The sequence below is a fragment of the Pristiophorus japonicus genome, chromosome 9 (assembly GCF_044704955.1).
Source record: "Pristiophorus japonicus isolate sPriJap1 chromosome 9, sPriJap1.hap1, whole genome shotgun sequence".
Taxonomy (NCBI): domain Eukaryota; kingdom Metazoa; phylum Chordata; class Chondrichthyes; family Pristiophoridae; genus Pristiophorus; species Pristiophorus japonicus.
The window spans coordinates 7,892,109-7,914,528 of record NC_091985.1 but is presented as its reverse complement, the minus strand read 5'-3'; the positions used below and the strand labels follow the sequence as shown (position 1 = coordinate 7,914,528).

The window sequence follows — 22,420 nt, the reverse complement described above, 5'->3', positions numbered from 1 at the left end:
TAACAGTAGAGAATTCCACAAGTTCACAATTCTCTGAGTGAAGAAGTTTCTCCTCATCTCGGTCCTAAATGGCTTACCCCTTATCCTTAAACTGTTACCTCAGGTTCTGGACTTCCCCAATATTGGGAACATTCTTCCTGCACCTAACCTGTCCAATCCCATCAGAATTTTATATGTTTCTATGAGATCCCCTCAAATTCCAGTGAATATAAGCTTACTTGATCCAGTCTTTATTCATATGTCAGTCCTGCCATCCCAGGAATCAGTCTGGTGAACCTTCGTTGCACTCCCTCAATAGCAAGAATGTCATTCCTCAGATTAGGAGACCAAAACTGAACATAATATTCCAGGTGTGGTCTCAGTAAGGCTCTGTACAACTGCAGTAACACCTCCCTGCTCCTATACTCAAATCCCCTTCCTATGAAGGCCAGCATGCCATTTGCTTTCTTCACTGCCTGCTGTACCTGCATGCCAACCTTCAATGAATGAAGTACCATAACACCCAGGTCTCGTTGCACCTCCCCTTTTACTAATCTGTCACCATTCAGATAATAATCTGCCTTCCTGTTTTTGCTACCGAAGTGGATAACCTCACATTTATCCACATTATACTGCATCTGCCATGCATTTGCCCATTCACCAAAGTATTTGTTCAATTGGTCTGCCATTTCCTTGTTCACCTGTTTCTGACTGCAAGGGACCTACATTAGTCTTCACTAATCTTTTTCTCTTCACATATCTATATAATATTTTGCTGTCAGTTTTTATGTTCCCTGCAAGCTTACTCTCATACTCTATTTTCCCCCTCCTAATTAAACCCTTAGTCCTCCTCTGCTGAATTCTAAATTTCTCCCAGTCCTCACGTTTGCTGCTTTTTCTGGCCAATTTATATGCCTCTTCCTTGGATTTAACACTATCCCTAATTTTCCTTGTTAGCCACGGTTGAGCCTCCTTCACTTTTTTATTCTTACGCCACACAGGGATGTACAATTGTTCTAGTTCATCCATGTGATCTTTAAATTCTGCCATTGGCTATCCACCGTCAACCCTTTAAGTATCAGTCGCCAGTCTATCCTAGTCAATTCACATCTCATACCGTCGAAGTTTCCTTTCTTTAAGTTCAGGACCCTAGTCTCTGAATTAACTGTGTCACTCTCCATCTTAATGAAGAATTGGACCAGATTATGGTCACTCTTCCCTCAGGGGCCCCGCATGACCAGATTGCTAATTAATCCTCTCTCGTTACACAAGACCCAGTCTAGGATGGTCTGCTCTCTAGTTGGTTCCTTGACATATTGGTCTAGAAAACCATCCCTTATACACTCCAGGAAATCCTACTCCACAGTATTGCTACCAGTTTGGTTAACCCAATCATTATGTAGATTAAATGCACCCATGATAACTGCTGTTCCCTTATTACACGCATCCCTAATTTCCTGTTTGATGCCATCCCCAACCTCACTACTACTGCTTGGTGGTCTGTACACAACTCCCACTAACGATTTGTGCCCTTTGCTGTTTTGCATGCTCTACCCATACAGATTCCACATCATCCACGCTAATGTCCTTACTATTGCGTTAATCTCCTCTTTAACCAGTAATGCTACCCCACCTCCTTTTCCTTCCTGTCTGTCCCTCCTGAATATTGAATACCCCTGGATGTTGAGTTCCCAGCCTTGGTTACCCCTGGAGCCATGTCTCCATAATCCCAATTATATCATATCCGTTAACAGCTATCTGTGAAGTCAATTCATCCACCTTATTACAAATGCTCCTCGCATTGAAACTCAGTGCCTTCAGGCTTGTTCTTTTAACACTCTTTGTCCTTTTAGAATTATGTTGCAATGTGGCCCGTTTTGATTTTTGTCCTTGTTTTCTCTGCCCTCCACTCTTGCTTTTCTCCTTCCTACCTTTTGCTTCTGCCCCCTTTTTACTTCCCTCTGCCTCCCTGCGTAGTTTCTCATCCTCCTGCCTTGTTCGTTTAAAACCTCCCCAACAGCACTAGCAAACACTCCGCCTAGGATATCCCAAATGATTTTGCTTGGTCTGTGTTCACAACGGAAACAATGGATTGCCTTCCCAATACAGAGACGGAGTAAAAAACAATAAAATAACAACAACTAGCATTCACATAGCACCTTAAAGTAGTGAAATGTCCCAAAGCCCATCACGGAGGTGGATTTAGACAAAGAATAAGAGGATCCCAGCTGCGCACAAATCACCTACTCTGGATGGAACAATTGGAATATTTGGGGACTTACAGAAGTTGCTGATGAAATCTCGTTCGTCATAGAAGCAATGTTCCCGCTAATATTTTTTGGGTGCGCAGGCCTTTTAACAGGCTGCGCTGCCAATGCCATTCCTCACGCCAGCACGGTTATTTCAACTGTAAAGCAGCAGAGCGGCCTGCACTGAACCTCCAGACCCCTGTGTGGAACCTCCAAACCCCTGTGTGGAACCTCCAGGCCCCTGTGTGGCACCTCCAGGCCTCTGTGTGGAACCTCCAGACCCCTGTGTGGAACCTCCAGGCCCCTGTGTGGAACCTCCAGACCCCTGTGTGGAACCTCCAGACCCCTGTGTGGAACCTCCAGGCCCCTGTGTGGAACCTCCAGACCCCTGTGTGGAACCTCCAGACCCCTGTGTGGAACCTCCAGGCCTCTGTGTGGAACCTCCGGACCCCTGTGTGGAACCTCCAGGCCTCTGTGTGGAACCTCCAGACCCTGTGTGGAACCTCCAGACCCCTGTGTGGAACCTCCAGGCCTCTGTGTGGAACCTCCAGACCCCTGTGTGGAACCTCCAGACCCCTGTTTGGAACCTCCAGACCCCTGTGTGGAACCTCCAGACCCCTGTGTGGAACCTCCAGACCCCTGTGTGGCACCTCCAGACCCCTGTGTGGAACCTCCAGACCTCTGTGTGGAACCTCCAGACCCCTGTGTGGAATCTCCAGGCCTCTGTGTGGCACCTCCAGACCCCTCGGTGGAACCTCCAGGCCTCTGTGTGGAACCTCCAGACCCCTGCACTGAACCGCCCGACCCCTGTGTGGAACCTCCAGATCCCTGTGTGGAACCTCCAGACCCCTGCACTGAACCTCCAGACCCCTGTGTGGAACCTCCAGACCCCTGTGTGGAACCACCAGACTCCTGTGTGGAACTTCCAGACCCCTGTGTGGAACCTCCAGACCCCTGTGTGGAACCTCCAGGCCCCTGTGTGGAACCTCCAGGCCTCTGTGTAGAACCTCCAGACCCCTGTGTGGAACCTCCAGGCCTCTGTGTGAAACCTCCAGGCCTCTGTGGGGAACCTCCAGACCCCTGTGTGGAACCTCCAGGCCTCTGTGTGGAACCTCCAGACCCCTGTGTGGAATCTCCAGGCCTCTGTGTGGAACGTCCAGACCCCTGTGTCGAACGTTCAGACCCCTGTGTGGAACCTCCAGGCCCCTGTGTGGAACCTCCAGACCCCTGTATGGAACCTCCAGACCCCTGTGTGGAACCTCCAGACCCCTGTGTGGAACCTCCAGGCCCCTGTGTGGAACATCCAGGCCCCTGCACTGAACCTCCAGACCCCTGCACTGAACCTCCAGACCCCTGTGTGGAACCTCCAGGCCTCTGTGTGGAACCTCCAGACCCCTGTGTGGAACCTCCAGACCCCTGTGTGGAACCTCCAGACCCCTGTGTGGAACCTCCAGGCCTCTGTGTGGAACCTCCAGACCCCTGTGTGGAACCTCCTGGCCTCTGTGTGGAACCTCCAGGCCCCTGCACTGAACCTCCAGGCCCCTGCACTGAACCTCCAGGCCTCTGTGTGGAACCTCCAGACCCCTGTGTGGAACCTCCAGACCCCTGTGTGGAACCTCCAGGCCCCTGTGTGGAACCTCCAGACCCCTGTGTGGAACCTCCAGGCCCCTGTGTGGAACCTCCAGACCCCTGTGTGGAACCTCCAGACCCCTGTTTGGAACCTCCAGGCCCCTGTGTGGAACCTCCAGGCCCCTGTGTAGAACCTCCAGACTCCTGTTTGGAACCTCCAGGCCCCTGTGTGGAACCTCCAGACCCCTGTGTGGAACCTCCAGACCCCTGTGTGGAACCTCCAGACCCCTGTGTGGAACCTCCAGACCCCTGTTTGGAACCTCCAGGCCCCAGTGTGGAACCTCCAGGCCCCTGTGTGGAACCTCCAGACCCCTGTGTGGAACCTCCAGACCCCTGCACTGAACCTCCAGGCCCCTGTGTGGAACTGAGTCTGAGCAGGTTGCTGGGGAGTAGGTGTCGCTTGTTGGCATTTTGATTGGCTCCTTTGATCAGTTTAATGATGATGGAGAAGTTGCTGAAAGGGCAGTAATTGCCTGGGTTAAACTTGTCCTGTTTTTTGCAGACAGGACACACCTGGTCAATCTTTCACTTTGATACAAAAGTTGTCTTCTTTACATTGGGGAGACTAAACGCAGATTGGGTGATCGCTTTGCAGAACACTTCCATTCATTCCACAGGTGTGATCCCAAGATTCCAGTCGCCTGTCACTTTAATTCTCCACTCCACTCCCACTCTGACCTCTGTCCTCAGCCTCCTACACTGTTCCAATGAAGCTCAATATAAGCTCGAGGAACAGCACCTCATCTTTCCATTAGGCACTTTACAGCCATCCGGACTCAACATTGAGTTAACAATTTCAGATCATAACCACTGGCCCAGTTTTTCTGCTATTCCCATTTACACCCCTTCTAGATCCCTCTTTTGTTTCTATACTTGTTCCTTTACCATCTCCTTTTGCCTTGCACCATCATCCCTTTTGTTATTTAATCTCTCCTGTCTTCCACCCGATTACAGAACTTCCCCTTTTGTCCTCCCCTCCCTCCCGCCTTTTCCTGCCTCTGCATTTTCTTAAAACCTGTTCCATCTCTAACTCTTTCCACTTCTGATGAAAGGTCATGAACGTGAAACATTAACTCTGATTCTCTTTCCACAGATATTGCCTGACCTGCTGAGTATTTCCTGCATTTTCTGTTTCTATTTCAATCTTTCACATTGTTGGGTAGATGCCAGTGTTATAGCTGCGCTGGGGCAGCTTGGCTAGGGGAATGACTGGTTCCAGTGCGAGGTTTCAGCACTATAGCCTGGAGGTGGTCAGAGCCATAGTCCCTGCTGAGTCCACCTAGACTATGCTGCTTGTAGCTGTGTGAAACGCCTCACTCTCAGATGATGTTCATTGTGAGTAACACTACCTTATGGCTCAACAAATCATTGATTATTTTGCAGTCTGATTTCATCTTGAAAGAATTTATGAAGGAAAAGCAGAATGAATCACAATCTATCCTACAGCTGGATAAAAGTCTCACAAAGAAAGAAAAAGAGATTAAGGGTAAGTTCTGTGATATTATCCATGTCTCTCAGTGCAGTGTTGGTCTGGTTAACAGTCATCAAATCCTAGAGACTCCAAAATTCATGAAATATATTGGAGATCACATAAATGGTAGATGGTGCTCCAACATTGTTTCTATTAGAATTATCTTGGACTCAAAATGTACCCATAAATCTCTGACTAGCTTAGCGGAGAAGTGGACACAGAGCTACTTCTTGGTTTGGAAGCATATGTTCATTCAGGCATATCCTGGAAGCAGCCTCATCTTCAGTAAATGTACAAGAACACTCAGTTCAATGATGTTTGGAACAGGATGGTTGAGGGAGTCACAATGATAGGATGCTCTGCGCATTGTTAACAACTGCACTGACACATGGAGTGGAGAGACTCGGGGTGTTTTTCTAGTACTGGTGTGTGGAGAGACTGGGAGTATTTTTCTAGTACTGGTGTGTGCAGAGACTGGGGGTGTTTTTCTAGTACTGGTGTGTGGAGAGACTGGGAGTATTTTTCAAGTACTGGTGTGTGGAGAGACTGGAAGTATTTTTCTAGGACTGGTGTGTGGCGAGACGGAGGTGTTTTACTAGGACTGGTCTGTGGAGAGACTGGGAGTATTGTTCTAGTACTGGTGTGTGGAGAGACTGGGGGTGTTTTTCTTGTACTGGTCTGTGGAGAGACTGGGAATATTTTTCTAGTATTGGTCTGTGGAGAGACTGGGGGTGTTTTTCTAGTACTGGTCTGTGGAAAGAGTGGGAGTATTTTTCTAGTACTAGTGTGTGGAGAGACTGGGGATGTTTTTCTAGTACTGGTATGTGGAGGGACTGGGGGTGTTTTTATTGTACTGGTGTGTGGAGAGACTGGGAGTGTTTTTCGAGTACTGGTGTGTGGAGAGACTGGGGTTGTTTTTGTAGAACTGGTGTGTGGAGAGAGTGGGAGTATTTTTCTAGTACTGGTGTGTGGAGAGACTGGGAGTATTTTTCTCGCACTGGTGTGTGGAGAGACTGGGGGTGTTTTTCTAGTACTGGTGTGTGGAGAGACTGTGGATGTTTTTCTAGTACTGGTGTGTGGAGAGACTGGGAGTATTTTTCTAGTACTGGTGTGTGGAGAGACTGGGGGTGTTTTTCTAGTACTGGTGTGTGGAGAGACTGGGAGTATTTTTCGAGTACTGGTGTGTGGAGAGACTGGGAGTATTTTTCTAGGACTGGTGTGTGGAGAGACTGGGGTGTTTTTCTAGGACTGGTCTGTGGAGAGACTGGGAGTATTGTTCTAGTACTGGTGTGTGGAGAGACTGAGGGTGTTTTTCTTGTACTGGTCTGTGGAGAGACTGGGAGTATTTTTCTAGTACTGGTCTGTGGAGAGACTGGGGGTGTTTTTCTAGTACTGGTCTGTGGAAAGAGTGGGAGTATTTTTCTCGTACTAGTGTGTGGAGAGACTGGGGATGTTTTTCTAGTACTGGTATGTGGAGAGACTGGGGGTGTTTTTATTGTACTGCTGTGTGGAGAGACTGTGAGTGTTTTTCGACTACTGGTGTGTGGAGAGACTGGGGTTGTTTTTGTAGAACTGGTGTGTGGAGAGAGTGGGAGTATTTTTCTAGTACTGATGTGTGGAGAGACTGGGAGTCTTTATCTAGCACTGGTGTGTGGAGAGACTGGGGGTGTTTTTCTAGTACTGGTTTGTGGAGAGACTGTGGATGTTTTTCTAGTACTGGTGTGTTGAGAGACTGGGGGTGTTTTTGTAGTACTGGTGTGTGGAGAGACTGGGAGTGTTTTTCTCGTACTGGTGTTTGGAGAGACTGGGGGTGATTTTGTAGTACTGGTGTGTGGAGAGACTAGGAGTGTTTTTCTCGTACTGGTGTGTGGAGAGACTGGGAGTGTTTTTCTAGCACTGGTGTGTGGAGAGACTGGGAGTATTTTTCTAGTACTGGTGTGTGGAGAGACTGGGAGTGTTTTTCTAGTACTGGTGTGTGGAGAGACTGGGAGTATTTTTCTAGTACTGATGTGTGGAGAGACTGGGGTGTTTTTCTAGTACTGGTGTGTGGAGAGACTGGGAGTATTTTTCTAGTACTGGTCTGTGGAGAGACTGTGGATGTTTTTCTAGTAAGGGTGTGTTGAGAGACTGGCGGTGTTTTTGTAGTACTGGTGTGTGGAGAGACTGGGAGTATTTTTCTCGTACTGGTGTGTGGAGAGACTGGGAGTGTTTTTCTAGCACTGGTGTGTGGAGAGACTGGGAGTATTTTTCGAGTACTGGTCTGTGGAGAGACTGGGAGTATTTTTCTAGGACTGGTGTGTGGAGAGACTGGGGTGTTTTTCTAGGACTGGTCTGTGGAGAGACTGGGAGTATTGTTCTAGTACTGGTGTGTGGAGAGACTGGGGGTGTTTTTCTTGTACTGGTCTGTGGAGAGACTGGGAGTATTTTTCTAGTACTGGTCTGTGGAGAGACTGGGGGTGTTTTTCTCGTACTGGTCTGTGGAAAGAGTGGGAGTATTTTTCTAGTACTAGTGTGTGGAGAGACTGGGGATGTTTTTCTAGTACTGGTATGTGGAGAGACTGGGGGTGTTTTTATTGTACTGCTGTGTGGAGAGACTGGGAGTGTTTTTCTAGCACTGGTGTGTGGAGAGACTGGGGGTGTTTTTCTAGTACTGGTTTGTGGAGAGACTGTGGATGTTTTTCTAGTTCTGCTGTGTTGAGAGACTGGGGGTGTTTTTGTAGTACTGGTGTGTGGAGAGACTGGGAGTGTTTTTCTCGTACTGGTGTGTGGAGAGACTGGGGGAGATTTTGTAGTACTGGTGTGTGGAGAGACTGGGAGTATTTTTCACGTACTGGTGTGTGGAGAGACTGGGAATGTTTTTCTAGCACTGGTGTGTGGAGAGACTGGGAGTGTTTTTCTTGTTCTTGTCTGTGGAGAGACTGGGAGTATTTTTCTAGGACTGATGTGTGGAGAGATTGGGGTGTTTTTCTAGTACTGGTGTGTGGAGAGACTGGGAGTATTTTTCTAGTACTGGTCTGTGGAGACACTGGGGATGTTTTTCTATGACTGGTGTGTGGAGACACTGGGAGTATTTTTCTAGTACTGGTGTGTGGTGAGACTGGGAGTATTTTTCTAGGACTGGTGTGTGGAGAGACGGGGGTGTTTTACTCGGACTGGTCTGTGGAGAGACTGGGAGTATTGTTCTAGTACTGGTGTGTGGAGAGACTGGGGGTGTTTTTCTTGTACTGGTCTGTGGAGAGACTGGGAGTATTTTTCTAGTACTGGTCTGTGGAGAGACTGGGGCTGTTTTTCTAGTACTGGTCTGTGGAAAGAGTGGGAGTATTTTTCTAGTACTAGTGTGTGGAGAGACTGCGGATGTTTTTCTAGTACTGGTATGTGGAGGGAGTGGGGGTGTTTTTATTGTACTGGTGTGTGGAGAGACTGGGAGTGTTTTTCGAGTACTGGTGTGTGGAGAGACTGGGGTTGTTTTTGTAGAACTGGTGTGTGGAGAGAGTGGGAGTATTTTTCTAATACTGGTGTGTGGAGAGACTGGGAGTATTTTTCTAGTACTGGTGTGTGGAGAGACTGGGGGTGTTTTTCTAGTCCTGGTGTGGAGAGACTGGGAGTATTTTTCTAGTACTGGTCTGTAGAGTGACTGTGGATGTTTTTCTAGTACTGGTGTGTTGAGAGACTGGCGGTGTTTTTGTAGAACTGTGTGTGGAGAGAGTGGGAGTATTTTTCTAGTACTGATGTGTGGAGAGACTGGGAGTATTTTTCTAGCACTGGTGTGTGGAGAGACTGGGGGTGTTTTTCTAGTACTGGTTTGTGGAGAGACTGTGGATGTTTTTCTAGTACTGGTGTGTTGAGAGACTGGGGGTGTTTTTGTAGTACTGGTGTGTGGAGAGACTGGGAGTGTTTTTCTCGTACTGGTGTTTGGAGAGACTGGGGGTGATTTTGTAGTACTGGTGTGTGGAGAGACTGGGAGTATTTTTCTCGTACTGGTGTGTGGAGAGACTGGGAGTGTTTTTCTAGCACTGGTGTGTGGAGAGACTGGGAGTATTTTTCTAGTACTGGTGTGTGGAGAGACTGGGAGTGTTTTTCTCGTACTGGTGTGTGGAGAGACTGGGGGTGATTTTGTAGTACTGGTGTGTGGAGAGACTGGGAGTATTTTTCTCGTACTGGTGTGTGGAGAGACTGGGAGTGTTTTTCTAGCACTGGTGTGTGGAGAGACTGGGAGTATTTTTCTAGTACTGGTGTGTGGAGAGACTGGGAGTGTTTTTCTCGTACTGGTGTGTGGAGAGACTGGGAGTATTTTTCTAGTACTGATGTGTTGAGAGACTGGTAGTGTTTTTGTAGTACTGGTGTGTGGAGAGACTGGGAGTATTTTCTCGTACTGGTGTGTGGAGAGACTGGGAGTGTTTTTCTAGCACTGGTGTGTGGAGAGACTGGGAGTATTTTTCGAGTACTGGTGTGTGGAGAGACTGGGAGTATTTTTCTAGGACTGGTGTGTGGAGAGACTGGGGTGTTTTTCTAGGACTGGTCTGTGGAGAGACTGGGAGTATTGTTCTAGTACTGGTGTGTGGAGAGACTGGGGGTGTTTTTCTTGTACTGGCCTGTGGAGAGACTGGGAGTATTTTTCTAGTACTGGTCTGTGGAGAGACTGGGGGTGTTTTTCTAGCACTGGTCTGTGGAAAGAGTGGGAGTATTTTTCTAGTACTAGTGTGTGGAGAGACTGGGGATGTTTTTCTAGCACTGGTATGTGGAGAGACTGGGGGTGATTTTATTGTACTGCTGTGTGGAGAGACTGGGAGTGTTTTTCGAGTACTGGTGTGTGGAGAGACTGGGGTTGTCTTTGCAGAACTGGTGTGTGGAGAGAGTGGGAGTATTTTTCTAGTACTGATGTGTGGAGAGACTGGGAGTATTTTTCTAGCACTGGTGTGTGGAGAGACTGGGGGTGTTTTTCTAGTACTGGTTTGTGGAGAGACTGTGGATGTTTTTCTAGTACTGGTGTGTGGAAAGTCTGGGGGTGTTTTTGTAGTACTGGTGTGTGGAGAGACTGGGAGTGTTTTTCTCGTACTGGTGTGTGGAGAGACTGGAGGAGATTTTGTAGTACTGGTGTGTGGAGAGACTGGGAGTATTTTTCTCGTACTGGTGTGTGGAGAGACTGGGAATGTTTTTCTAGCACTGGTGTGTGGAGAGACTGGGAGTGTTTTTCTTGTTCTGGTCTGTGGAGAGACTGGGAGTATTTTTCTAGGACTGATGTGTGGAGAGACTGGGGTGTTTTTCTAGTACTGGTGTGTGGAGAGACTGGGAGTATTTTTCTAGTACTGGTCTGTGGAGACACTGGGGTTGTTTTTCTATGACTGGTGTGTGGAGACACTGGGAGTATTTTTCTAGTACTGGTGTGTGGAGAGACTGGGAGTATTTTTCTTGGACTGGTGTGTGGAGAGACGGGGGTGTTTTACTAGGACTGGTCTGTGGAGAGACTGGGAGTATTGTTCTAGTACTGGTGTGTGGAGAGACTGGGGGTGTTTTTCTTGTACTGGTCTGTGGAGAGACTGGGAGTATTTTTCTAGTACTGGTCTGTGGAGAGACTGGGGCTGTTTTTCTAGTACTGGTCTGTGGAAAGAGTGGGAGTATTTTTCTAGTACTAGTGTGTGGAGAGACTGGGGATGTTTTTCTAGTACTGGTATGTGGAGGGAGTGGGGGTGTTTTTATTGTACTGGTTTGTGGAGAGACTGGGAGTATTTTTCGAGTACTGGTGTGTGGAGAGACTGGGGTTGTTTTTGTAGAACTGGTGTGTGGAGAGAGTGGGAGTATTTTTCTAATACTGGTGTGTGGAGAGACTGGGAGTATTTTTCTAGTACTGGTGTGTGGAGAGACTGGGGGTGTTTTTCTAGTCCTGGTGTGTGGAGAGACTGGGAGTATTTTTCTAGTACTGGTCTGTGGAGTGACTGTGGATGTTTTTCTAGTACTGGTGTGTTGAGAGACTGGCGGTGTTTTTGTAGAACTGGTGTGTGGAGAGAGTGGGAGTATTTTTCTAGTACTGATGTGTGGAGAGACTGGGAGTATTTTTCTAGCACTGGTGTGTGGAGAGACTGGGGGTGTTTTTCTAGCACTGGTCTGTGGAAAGAGTGGGAGTATTTTTCTAGTACTAGTGTGTGGAGAGACTGGGGATGTTTTTCTAGCACTGGTATGTGGAGAGACTGGGGGTGATTTTATTGTACTGCTGTGTGGAGAGACTGGGAGTGTTTTTCGAGTACTGGTGTGTGGAGAGACTGGGGTTGTCTTTGCAGAACTGGTGTGTGGAGAGAGTGGGAGTATTTTTCTAGTACTGATGTGTGGAGAGACTGGGAGTATTTTTCTAGCACTGGTGTGTGGAGAGACTGGGGGTGTTTTTCTAGTACTGGTTTGTGGAGAGACTGTGGATGTTTTTCTAGTACTGGTGTGTGGAAAGTCTGGGGGTGTTTTTGTAGTACTGGTGTGTGGAGAGACTGGGAGTGTTTTTCTCGTACTGGTGTGTGGAGAGACTGGAGGAGATTTTGTAGTACTGGTGTGTGGAGAGACTGGGAGTATTTTTCTCGTACTGGTGTGTGGAGAGACTGGGAATGTTTTTCTAGCACTGGTGTGTGGAGAGACTGGGAGTGTTTTTCTTGTTCTGGTCTGTGGAGAGACTGGGAGTATTTTTCTAGGACTGATGTGTGGAGAGACTGGGGTGTTTTTCTAGTACTGGTGTGTGGAGAGACTGGGAGTATTTTTCTAGTACTGGTCTGTGGAGACACTGGGGTTGTTTTTCTATGACTGGTGTGTGGAGACACTGGGAGTATTTTTCTAGTACTGGTGTGTGGAGAGACTGGGAGTATTTTTCTTGGACTGGTGTGTGGAGAGACGGGGGTGTTTTACTAGGACTGGTCTGTGGAGAGACTGGGAGTATTGTTCTAGTACTGGTGTGTGGAGAGACTGGGGGTGTTTTTCTTGTACTGGTCTGTGGAGAGACTGGGAGTATTTTTCTAGTACTGGTCTGTGGAGAGACTGGGGCTGTTTTTCTAGTACTGGTCTGTGGAAAGAGTGGGAGTATTTTTCTAGTACTAGTGTGTGGAGAGACTGGGGATGTTTTTCTAGTACTGGTATGTGGAGGGAGTGGGGGTGTTTTTATTGTACTGGTTTGTGGAGAGACTGGGAGTATTTTTCGAGTACTGGTGTGTGGAGAGACTGGGGTTGTTTTTGTAGAACTGGTGTGTGGAGAGAGTGGGAGTATTTTTCTAATACTGGTGTGTGGAGAGACTGGGAGTATTTTTCTAGTACTGGTGTGTGGAGAGACTGGGGGTGTTTTTCTAGTCCTGGTGTGTGGAGAGACTGGGAGTATTTTTCTAGTACTGGTCTGTGGAGTGACTGTGGATGTTTTTCTAGTACTGGTGTGTTGAGAGACTGGCGGTGTTTTTGTAGAACTGGTGTGTGGAGAGAGTGGGAGTATTTTTCTAGTACTGATGTGTGGAGAGACTGGGAGTATTTTTCTAGCACTGGTGTGTGGAGAGACTGGGGGTGTTTTTCTAGTACTGGTTTGTGGAGAGACTGTGGATGTTTTTCTAGCACTGGTGTGTTGAGAGACTGGGGGTGTTTTTGTAGTACTGGTGTGTGGAGAGACTGGGAGTGTTTTTCTCGTACTGGTGTGTGGAGAGACTGGGGGTGATTTTGTAGTACTGGTGTGTGGAGAGACTGGGAGTGTTTTTCTCGTACTGGTGTGTGGAGAGACTGGGAGTATTTTTCTAGTACTGATGTGTGGAGAGACTGGGGTGTTTTTCTAGTACTGGTGTGTGGAGAGACTGGGAGTATTTTTCTAGTACTGGTCTGTGGAGTGACTGTCGATGTTTTTCTAGTACTGGTGTGTTGAGAGACTGGAGGTGTTTTTGTAGTACTGGTGTGTGGAGAGACTGGGAGTATTTTTCTCGTACTGGTGTGTGGAGAGACTGGGAGTGTTTTTCTAGTACTGGTGTGTGGAGAGACTGGGAGTGTTTTTCTTGTTCTGGTCTGTGGAGAGACTGGGGATGTTTTTCTATGACTGGTGTGTGGAGAGATTGGGAGTATTTTTCTAGTACTGGTGTGTGGAGAGACTGGGAGTATTTTTCTAGTACTGGTGTGTGGAGAGACTGGGAGTATTTTTCTAGTACTGGTGTGTGGAGAGAATGGGGGGGGTTTCTAGTTCTGGTCTGTGGAGAGACTGGGTGTATTTTTCTCATACTGGTGTGTGGAGAGACTGGGAGTGTTTTTCTAGCACTGGTGTGTGGAGAGACTGGGAGTATTTTTCAAGTACTGGTGTGTGGAGAGACTGGGAGTATTTTTCTAGGACTGGTGTGTGGAGAGACGGGGGTGTTTTACTAGGACTGGTCTGTGGAGAGACTGGGAGTATTGTTCTAGTACTGGTGTGTGGAGAGACTGGGGGTGTTTTTCTTGTACTGGTCTGTGGAGAGACTGGGAGTATTTTTCTAGTACTGGTCTGTGGAGAGACTGGGGGTGTTTTTCTAGTACTGGTCTGTGGAAAGAGTGGGAGTATTTTTCTCGTACTAGTGTGTGGAGAGACTGGGGATGTTTTTCTAGTACTGGTATGTGGAGGGACTGAGGGTGTTTTTATTGTACTGGTGTGTGGAGAGACTGCGAGTGTTTTTCGAGTACTGGTGTGTGGAGAGACTGGGGTTGTTTTTGTAGAACTGGTGTGTGGAGAGAGTGGGAGTATTTTTCTAGTACTGGTGTGTGGAGAGACTGGGAGTATTTTGCTAGCACTGGTGTGTGGAGAGAATGGGGGTGTTTTTCTAGTACTGGTGTGTGGAGAGACTGGGGGTGTTTTTCTAGTACTGGTTTGTGGAGAGACTGTGGATGTTTTTCTAGTACTGGTGTGTTGAGAGACTGGCGGTGTTTTTGTAGAACTGGTGTGTGGAGAGAGTGGGAGTATTTTTCTAGTACTGATGTGTGGAGAGACTGGGAGTATTTTTCTAGCACTGGTGTGTGGAGAGACTGGGGGTGTTTTTCTAGTACTGGTTTGTGGAGAGACTGTCGATGCTTTTCTAGCACTGGTGTGTTGAGAGACTGGGGGTGTTTTTGTAGTACTGGTGTGTGGAGAGACTGGGAGTGTTTTTCTCGTACTGGTGTGTGGAGAGACTGGGGGTGATTTTGTAGTACTGGTGTGTGGAGAGACTGGGAGTGTTTTTCTCGTACTGGTGTGTGGAGAGACTGGGAGTATTTTTCTAGTACTGATGTGTGGAGAGACTGGGGTGTTTTTCTAGTACTGGTGTGTGGAGAGACTGGGAGTATTTTTCTTGTTCTGGTCTGTGGAGAGACTGGGGATGTTTTTCTATGACTGGTGTGTGGAGAGATTGGGAGTATTTTTCTAGTACTGGTCTGTGGAGAGACTGGGGGTGTTTTTCTAGTACTGGTCTGTGGAAAGAGTGGGAGTATTTTTCTCGTACTAGTGTGTGGAGAGACTGGGGATGTTTTTCTAGTACTGGTATGTGGAAAGAGTGGGAGTATTTTTTTCGTACTAGTGTGTGGAGAGACTGGGGATGTTTTTCTAGTACTGGTATGTGGAGGGACTGGGGGTGTTTTTATTGTACTGGTGTGTGGAGAGACTGGGAGTGTTTTTCGAGTACTGGTGTGTGGAGAGACTGGGGTTGTTTTTGTAGAACTGGTGTGTGGAGAGAGTGGGAGTATTTTTCTAGTACTGGTGTGTGGAGAGACTGGGAGTATTTTTCTAGCACTGGTGTGTGGAGAGACTGGGGGTGTTTTTCTAGTACTGGTGTGTGGAGAGACTGGGGGTGTTTTTCTAGTACTGGTTTGTGGAGAGACTGTGGATGTTTTGCTAGTACTGGTGTGTTGAGAGACTGGCGGTGTTTTTGTAGAACTGGTGTGTGGAGAGAGTGGGAGTATTTTTCTAGTACTGATGTGTGGAGAGACTGGGAGTATTTTTCTAGCACTGGTGTGTGGAGAGACTGGGGGTGTTTTTCTAGTACTGGTTTGTGGAGAGACTGTGGATGTTTTTCTAGCACTGGTGTGTTGAGAGACTGGGGGTGTTTTTGTAGTACTGGTGTGTGGAGAGACTGGGAGTGTTTTTCTCGTACTGGTGTGTGGAGAGACTGGGGATTTTTTTCTATGACTGGTGTGTGGAGAGATTGGGAGTATTTTTCTAGTACTGGTGTGTGGAGAGACTGGGAGTATTTTTCTAGTACTGGTGTGTGGAGAGACTGGGAGTATTTTTCTAGTACTGGTGTGTGGAGAGAATGGGGGGGGTTTCTAGTTCTGGTCTGTGGAGAGACTGGGTGTATTTTTCTCATACTGGTGTGTGGAGAGACTGGGAGTGTTTTTCTAGCACTGGTGTGTGGAGAGACTGGGAGTATTTTTCAAGTACTGGTGTGTGGAGAGACTGGGAGTATTTTTCTAGGACTGGTGTGTGGAGAGACGGGGGTGTTTTACTAGGACTGGTCTGTGGAGAGACTGGGAGTATTGTTCTAGTACTGGTGTGTGGAGAGACTGGGGGTGTTTTTCTTGTACTGGTCTGTGGAGAGACTGGGAGTATTTTTCTAGTACTGGTCTGTGGAGAGACTGGGGGTGTTTTTCTAGTGCTGGTCTGTGGAAAGAGTGGGAGTATTTTTCTCGTACTAGTGTGTGGAGAGACTGGGGATGTTTTTCTAGTACTGGTATGTGGAGGGACTGGGGGTGTTTTTATTGTACTGGTGTGTGGAGAGACTGGGAGTGTTTTTCGAGTACTGGTGTGTGGAGAGACTGGGGTTGTTTTTGTAGAACTGGTGTGTGGAGAGAGTGGGAGTATTTTTTTAGTACTGGTGTGTGGAGAGACTGGGAGTATTTTTCTAGCACTGGTGTGTGGAGAGACTCGGGGTGTTTTTCTAGTACTGGTGTATGGAGAGACTGTGGATGCTTTTCTAGTACTGGTGTGTGGAGAGACTGGGAGTATTTTTCTAGTACTGGTGTGTGGAGAGACTGGGAGTATTTTTCTAGTACTGGTGTGTGGAGAGACTGGGAGTATTTTTCTAGTACTGGTGTGTGGAGAGAATGGGGGGGGTTTCTAGTTCTGGTCTTTGGAGAGACTGGGTGTATTTTTCTCATACTGGTGTGTGGAGAGACTGGGAGTGTTTTTCTAGCACTGGTGTGTGGAGAGACTGGGAGTATTTTTCAAGTACTGGTGTGTGGAGAGACTGGGAGTATTTTTCTAGGACTGGTGTGTGGAGAGACGGGGGTGTTTTACTAGGACTGGTCTGTGGAGAGACTGGGAGTATTGTTCTAGTACTGGTGTGTGGAGAGACTGGGGGTGTTTTTCTTGTACTGGTCTGTGGAGAGACTGGGAGTATTTTTCTAGTACTGGTCTGTGGAGAGACTGGGGGTGTTTTTCTAGTACTGGTCTGTGGAAAGAGTGGGAGTATTTTTCTCGTACTAGTGTGTGGAGAGACTGGGGATGTTTTTCTAGTACTGGTATGTGGAGGGACTGGGGGTGTTTTTATTGTACTGGTGTGTGGAGAGACTGGGAGTGTTTTTCGAGTACTGGTGTGTGGAGAGACTGGGGTTGTTTTTGTAGAACTGGTGTGTGGAGAGAGTGGGAGTATTTTTCTAGTACTGGTGTGTGGAGAGACTGGGAGTATTTTTCTACCACTGGTGTGTGGAGAGACTGGGGGTATTTTTCTAGTACTGGGGTGTGGAGAGACTGGATGTTTTTCTAGTACTGGTGTGTGGAGAGACTGGGAGTATTTTTCTAGTACTGGTGTGTGGAGAGACTGGGGGTGTTTTTCTAGTACTGGTGTGTGGAGAGACTGGGAGTATTTTTCGAGTACTGGTGTGTGGAGAGACTGGGAGTATTTTTCTAGGACTGGTGTGTGGAGAGACTGGGGTGTTTTTCTAGGACTGGTCTGTGGAGAGACTGGGAGTATTGTTCTAGTACTGGTGTGTGGAGAGACTGGGGGTGTTTTTCTTGTACTGGTCTGTGGAGAGACTGGGAGTATTTTTCTAGTACTGGTCTTTGGAGAGACTGGGGGTGTTTTTCTAGTACTGGTCTGTGGAAAGAGTGGGAGTATTTTTCTAGTACTAATGTGTGGAGAGACTGGGGATGTTTTTCTAGTACTGGTATGTGGAGAGACTGTGGGTGTTTTTATTGTACTGGTGTGTGGAGAGACTGTGAGTGTTTTTCGAGTACTGGTGTGTGGAGAGACTGGGGTTGTTTTTGTAGAACTGGTGTGTGGAGAGAGTGGGAGTATTTTTCTAGTACTGATGTGTGGAGAGACTGGGAGTATTTTTCTAGCACTGGTGTGTGGAGAGACTGGGGGTGTTTTTCTAGTACTGGTTTGTGGAGAGACTGTGGATGTTTTTCTAGTACTGGTGTGTTGAGAGACTGGGGGTGTTTTTGTAGTACTGGTGTGTGGAGAGACTGGGAGTGTTTTTCTCGTACTGGTGTGTGGAGAGACTGGGTGTGATTTTGTAGTACTGGTGTGTGGAGAGACTGGGAGTATTTTTCTCGTACTTGTGTGTGGAGAGACTGGGAGTATTTTTCTAGTACTGATGTGTGGAGAGACTGGGGTGTTTTTCGAGTACTGGTGTGTGGAGAGACTGGGAGTATTTTTCTAGTACTGGTCTGTGGAGTGACTGTGGATGTTTTTCTAGTACTGGTGTGTTGAGAGACTGGAGGTGTTTTTGGAGTACTGGTGTGTGGGGAGACTGGGAGTATTTTTCTCGTACTGGTGTGTGGAGAGACTGGGAGTGTTTTTCTAGTACTGGTGTGTGGAGAGATTGGGAGTATTTTTCTAGTACTTGTCTGTGGAGAGACTGGGGGTGTTTTTCTAGTACTGGTCTGTGGAAAGAGTGGGAGTATTTTTCTCGTACTAGTGTGTGGAGAGACTGGGGATGTTTTTCTCGTACTGGTATGTGGAAAGAGTGGGAGTATTTTTCTCGTACTAGTGTGTGGAGAGACTGGGGATGTTTTTCTAGTACTGGTATGTGGAGGGACTGGGGGTGTTTTTATTGTACTGGTGTGTGGAGAGACTGGGAGTGTTTTTCGAGTACTGGTGTGTGGAGAGACTGGGGTTGTTTTTGTAGAACTGGTGTGTGGAGAGAGTGGGAGTATTTTTCTAGTACTGGTGTGTGGAGAGACTGGGAGTATTTTTCTAGCACTGGTGTGTGGAGAGACTGGGGGTGTTTTTCTAGTACTGGTGTGTGGAGAGACTGGGGGTGTTTTTTTGGTACTGGTTTGTGGAGAGACTGTGGATGTTTTTCTAGTACTGGTGTGTTGAGAGACTGGCGGTGTTTTTGTAGAACTGGTGTGTGGAGAGAGTGGGAGTATTTTTCTAGTACTGATGTGTGGAGAGACTGGGAGTATTTTTCTAGCACTGGTGTGTGGAGAGTCTGGGGGTGTTTTTCTAGTACTGGTTTGTGGAGAGACTGTGGATGTTTTTCTAGCACTGGTGTGTTGAGAGACTGGGGGTGTTTTTGTAGTACTGGTGTGTGGAGAGACTGGGAGTGTTTTTCTCGTACTGGTGTGTGGAGAGACTGGGGATGTTTTTCTATGACTGGTGTGTGGAGAGATTGGGAGTATTTTTCTAGTACTGGTGTGTGGAGAGACTGGGAGTATTTTTCTAGTACTGGTGTGTGGAGAGACTGGGAGTATTTTTCTAGTACTGGTGTGTGGAGAGACGGGGGTGTTTTACTAGGACTGGTCTGTGGAGAGACTGGGAGTATTGTTCTAGTACTGGTGTGTGGAGAGACTGGGGGTGTTTTTCTTGTACTGGTCTGTGGAGAGACTGGGAGTATTTTTCTAGTACTGGTCTGTGGAGAGACTGGGGGTGTTTTTCTAGTACTGGTCTGTGGAAAGAGTGGGAGTATTTTTCTCGTACTAGTGTGTGGAGAGACTGGGGATGTTTTTCTAGTACTGGTATGTGGAGGGACTGGGGGTGTTTTTATTGTACTGGTGTGTGGAGAGACTGGGAGTGTTTTTCGAGTACTGGTGTGTGGAGAGACTGGGGTTGTTTTTGTAGAACTGGTGTGTGGAGAGAGTGGGAGTATTTTTCTAGTACTGGTGTGTGGAGAGACTGGGAGTATTTTTCTAGCACTGGTGTGTGGAGAGACTGGGGGTGTTTTTCTAGTACTGGTGTGTGGAGAGACTGTGGATGTTTTTCTAGTACTGGTGTGTGGAGAGACTGGGAGTATTTTTCTAGTACTGGTGTGTGGAGAGACTGGGAGTATTTTTCTAGTACTGGTGTGTGGAGAGACTGGGAGTATTTTTCTAGTACTGGTGTGTGGAGAGAATGGGGGGGGTTTCTAGTTCTGGTCTGTGGAGAGACTGGGTGTATTTTTCTCATACTGGTGTGTGGAGAGACTGGGAGTGTTTTTCTAGCACTGGTGTGTGGAGAGACTGGGAGTATTTTTCAAGTACTGGTGTGTGGAGAGACTGGGAGTATTTTTCTAGGACTGGTGTGTGGAGAGATGGGGGTGTTTTACTAGGACTGGTCTGTGGAGAGACTGGGAGTATTGTTCTAGTACTGGTGTGTGGAGAGACTGGGGGTGTTTTTCTTGTACTGGTCTGTGGAGAGACTGGGAGTATTTTTCTAGTACTGGTCTGTGGAGAGACTGGGGGTGTTTTTCTAGTACTGGTCTGTGGAAAGAGTGGGAGTATTTTTCTCGTACTAGTGTGTGGAGAGACTGGGGATGTTTTTCTAGTACTGGTATGTGGAGGGACTGGGGGTGTTTTTATTGTACTGGTGTGTGGAGAGACTGGGAGTGTTTTTCGAGTACTGGTGTGTGGAGAGACTGGGGTTGTTTTTGTAGAACTGGTGTGTGGAGAGAGTGGGAGTATTTTTCTAGTACTGGTGTGTGGAGAGACTGGGAGTATTTTTCTAGCACTGGTGTGTGGAGAGACTGGGGGTGTTTTTCTAGTACTGGTGTGTGGAGAGACTGTGGATGTTTTTCTAGTACTGGTGTGTGGAGAGACTGGGAGTATTTTTCTAGTACAGGTGTTTGGAGAGACTGGGGGTGTTTTTCTAGTACTGGTGTGTGGAGAGACTGGGAGTATTTTTCGAGTACTGGTGTGTGGAGAGACTGGGAGTATTTTTCTAGGACTGGTGTGTGGAGAGACTGTGGTGTTTTTCTAGGACTGGTCTGTGGAGAGACTGGGAGTATTGTTCTAGTACTGGTGTGTGGAGAGACTGGGGGTGTTTTTCTTGTACTGGTCTGTGGAGAGACTGGGAGTATTTTTCTAGTACTGGTCTGTGGAGAGACTGGGGGTGTTTTTCTAGTACTGGTCTGTGGAAAGAGTGGGAGTATTTTTCTAGTACTAATGTGTGGAGAGACTGGGGATGTTTTTCTAGTACTGGTATGTGGAGAGACTGTGGGTGTTTTTATTGTACTGGTGTGTGGAGAGACTGTGAGTGTTTTTCGAGTACTGGTGTGTGGAGAGACTGGGGTTGTTTTTGTAGAACTGGTGTGTGGAGAGAGTGGGAGTATTTTTCTAGTACTGATGTGTGGAGAGACTGGGAGTATTTTTCTAGCACTGGTGTGTGGAGAGACTGGGGGTGTTTTTCTAGTACTGGTTTGTGGAGAGACTGTGGATGTTTTTCTAGTACTGGTGTGTTGAGAGACTGGGGGTGTTTTTGTAGTACTGGTGTGTGGAGAGACTGGGAGTGTTTTTCTCGTACTGGTGTGTGGAGAGACTGGGTGTGATTTTGTAGTACTGGTGTGTGGAGAGACTGGGAGTATTTTTCTCGTACTGGTGTGTGGAGAGACTGGGAATGTTTTTCTAGCACTGGTGTGTGGAGAGACTGGGAGTGTTTTTCTTGTTCTGGTCTGTGGAGAGACTGGGAGTATTTTTCTAGGACTGATGTGTGGAGAGACTGGGGTGTTTTTCTAGTACTGGTGTGTGGAGAGACTGGGAGTATTTTTCTAGTACTGGTCTGTGGAGACACTGGGGATGTTTTTCTATGACTGGTGTGTGGAGACACTGGGAGTATTTTTCTAGTACTGGTGTGTGGAGAGACTGGGAGTATTTTTCCAGGACTGGTCTGTGGAGAGACGGGGGTGTTTTACTAGGACTGGTCTGTGGAGAGACTGGGAGTATTGTTCTAGTACTGGTGTGTGGAGAGACTCGGGGTGTTTTTCTTAGACTGGTCTGTGGAGAGACTGGGAGTATTTTTCTAGTACTGGTCTGTGGAGAGACTGGGGCTGTTTTTCTAGTACTGGTCTGTGGAAAGAGTGGGAGTATTTTTCTCGTACTAGTGTGTGGAGAGACTGGGGATGTTTTTCTAGTACTGGTATGTGGAGGGAGTGGGGGTGTTTTTATTGTACTGGTGTGTGGAGAGACTGGGAGTGTTTTTCGAGTACTGGTGTGTGGAGAGACTGGGGTTGTTTTTGTAGAACTGGTGTGTGGAGAGAGTGGGAGTATTTTTCTAATACTGGTGTGTGGAGAGACTGGGAGTATTTTTCTAGTACTGGTGTGTGGAGAGACTGGGGGTGTTTTTCTAGTCCTGGTGTGTGGAGAGACTGGGAGTATTTTTCTAGTACTGGTCTGTGGAGTGACTGTGGATGTTTTTCTAGTACTGGTGTGTTGAGAGACTGGCGGTGTTTTTGTAGAACTGGTGTGTGGAGAGAGTGGGAGTATTTTTCTAGTACTGGTGTGTGGAGAGACTGGGAGTGTTTTTCTAGCACTGGTGTGTGGAGAGACTGGGAGCATTTTTCTAGTACTGGTGTGTGGAGAGACTGGGAGTGTTTTTCTCGTACTGGTGTGTGGAGAGACTGGGAGTATTTTTCTAGTACTGATATGTGGAGAGACTGGGGTGTTTTTGTAGTACTGGTGTGTGGAGAGACTGGGAGTATTTTTCTCGCACTGGTGTGTGGAGAGACTGGGAGTGTTTTTCTAGCACTGGTGTGTGGAGAGACTGGGTGTATTTTTCTAGTATTGGTGTGTGGAGAGACTGGGAGTATTTTTCCAGGACTGGTGTGTGGAGAGACGGGGGTGTTTTACTAGGACTGGTCTGTGGAGAGACTGGGAGTATTTTTCTGGTACTGGTGTGTGGAGAGACTGGGGGTGTTTTTGTAGTGCTGGTATGTTTAGAGACTGGGAGTATTTTTCTAGTAC

At 47.4% G+C, this 22,420-nt stretch overlaps 1 protein-coding gene across 1 annotated transcript in view; it reads left to right on the top strand.

Annotated features, from left to right (window-relative positions):
* LOC139272557 (guanylate-binding protein 1-like) overlaps positions 1-22,420 on the top strand; it is a 93,686-nt gene that overhangs the window by 52,528 nt on the left and 18,738 nt on the right. The window contains exon 9 of the mRNA XM_070888614.1: positions 5,241-5,343. Coding sequence (XP_070744715.1) covers positions 5,241-5,343 — 103 coding nt within the window. The remainder of the gene's footprint in view (positions 1-5,240; positions 5,344-22,420) is intronic.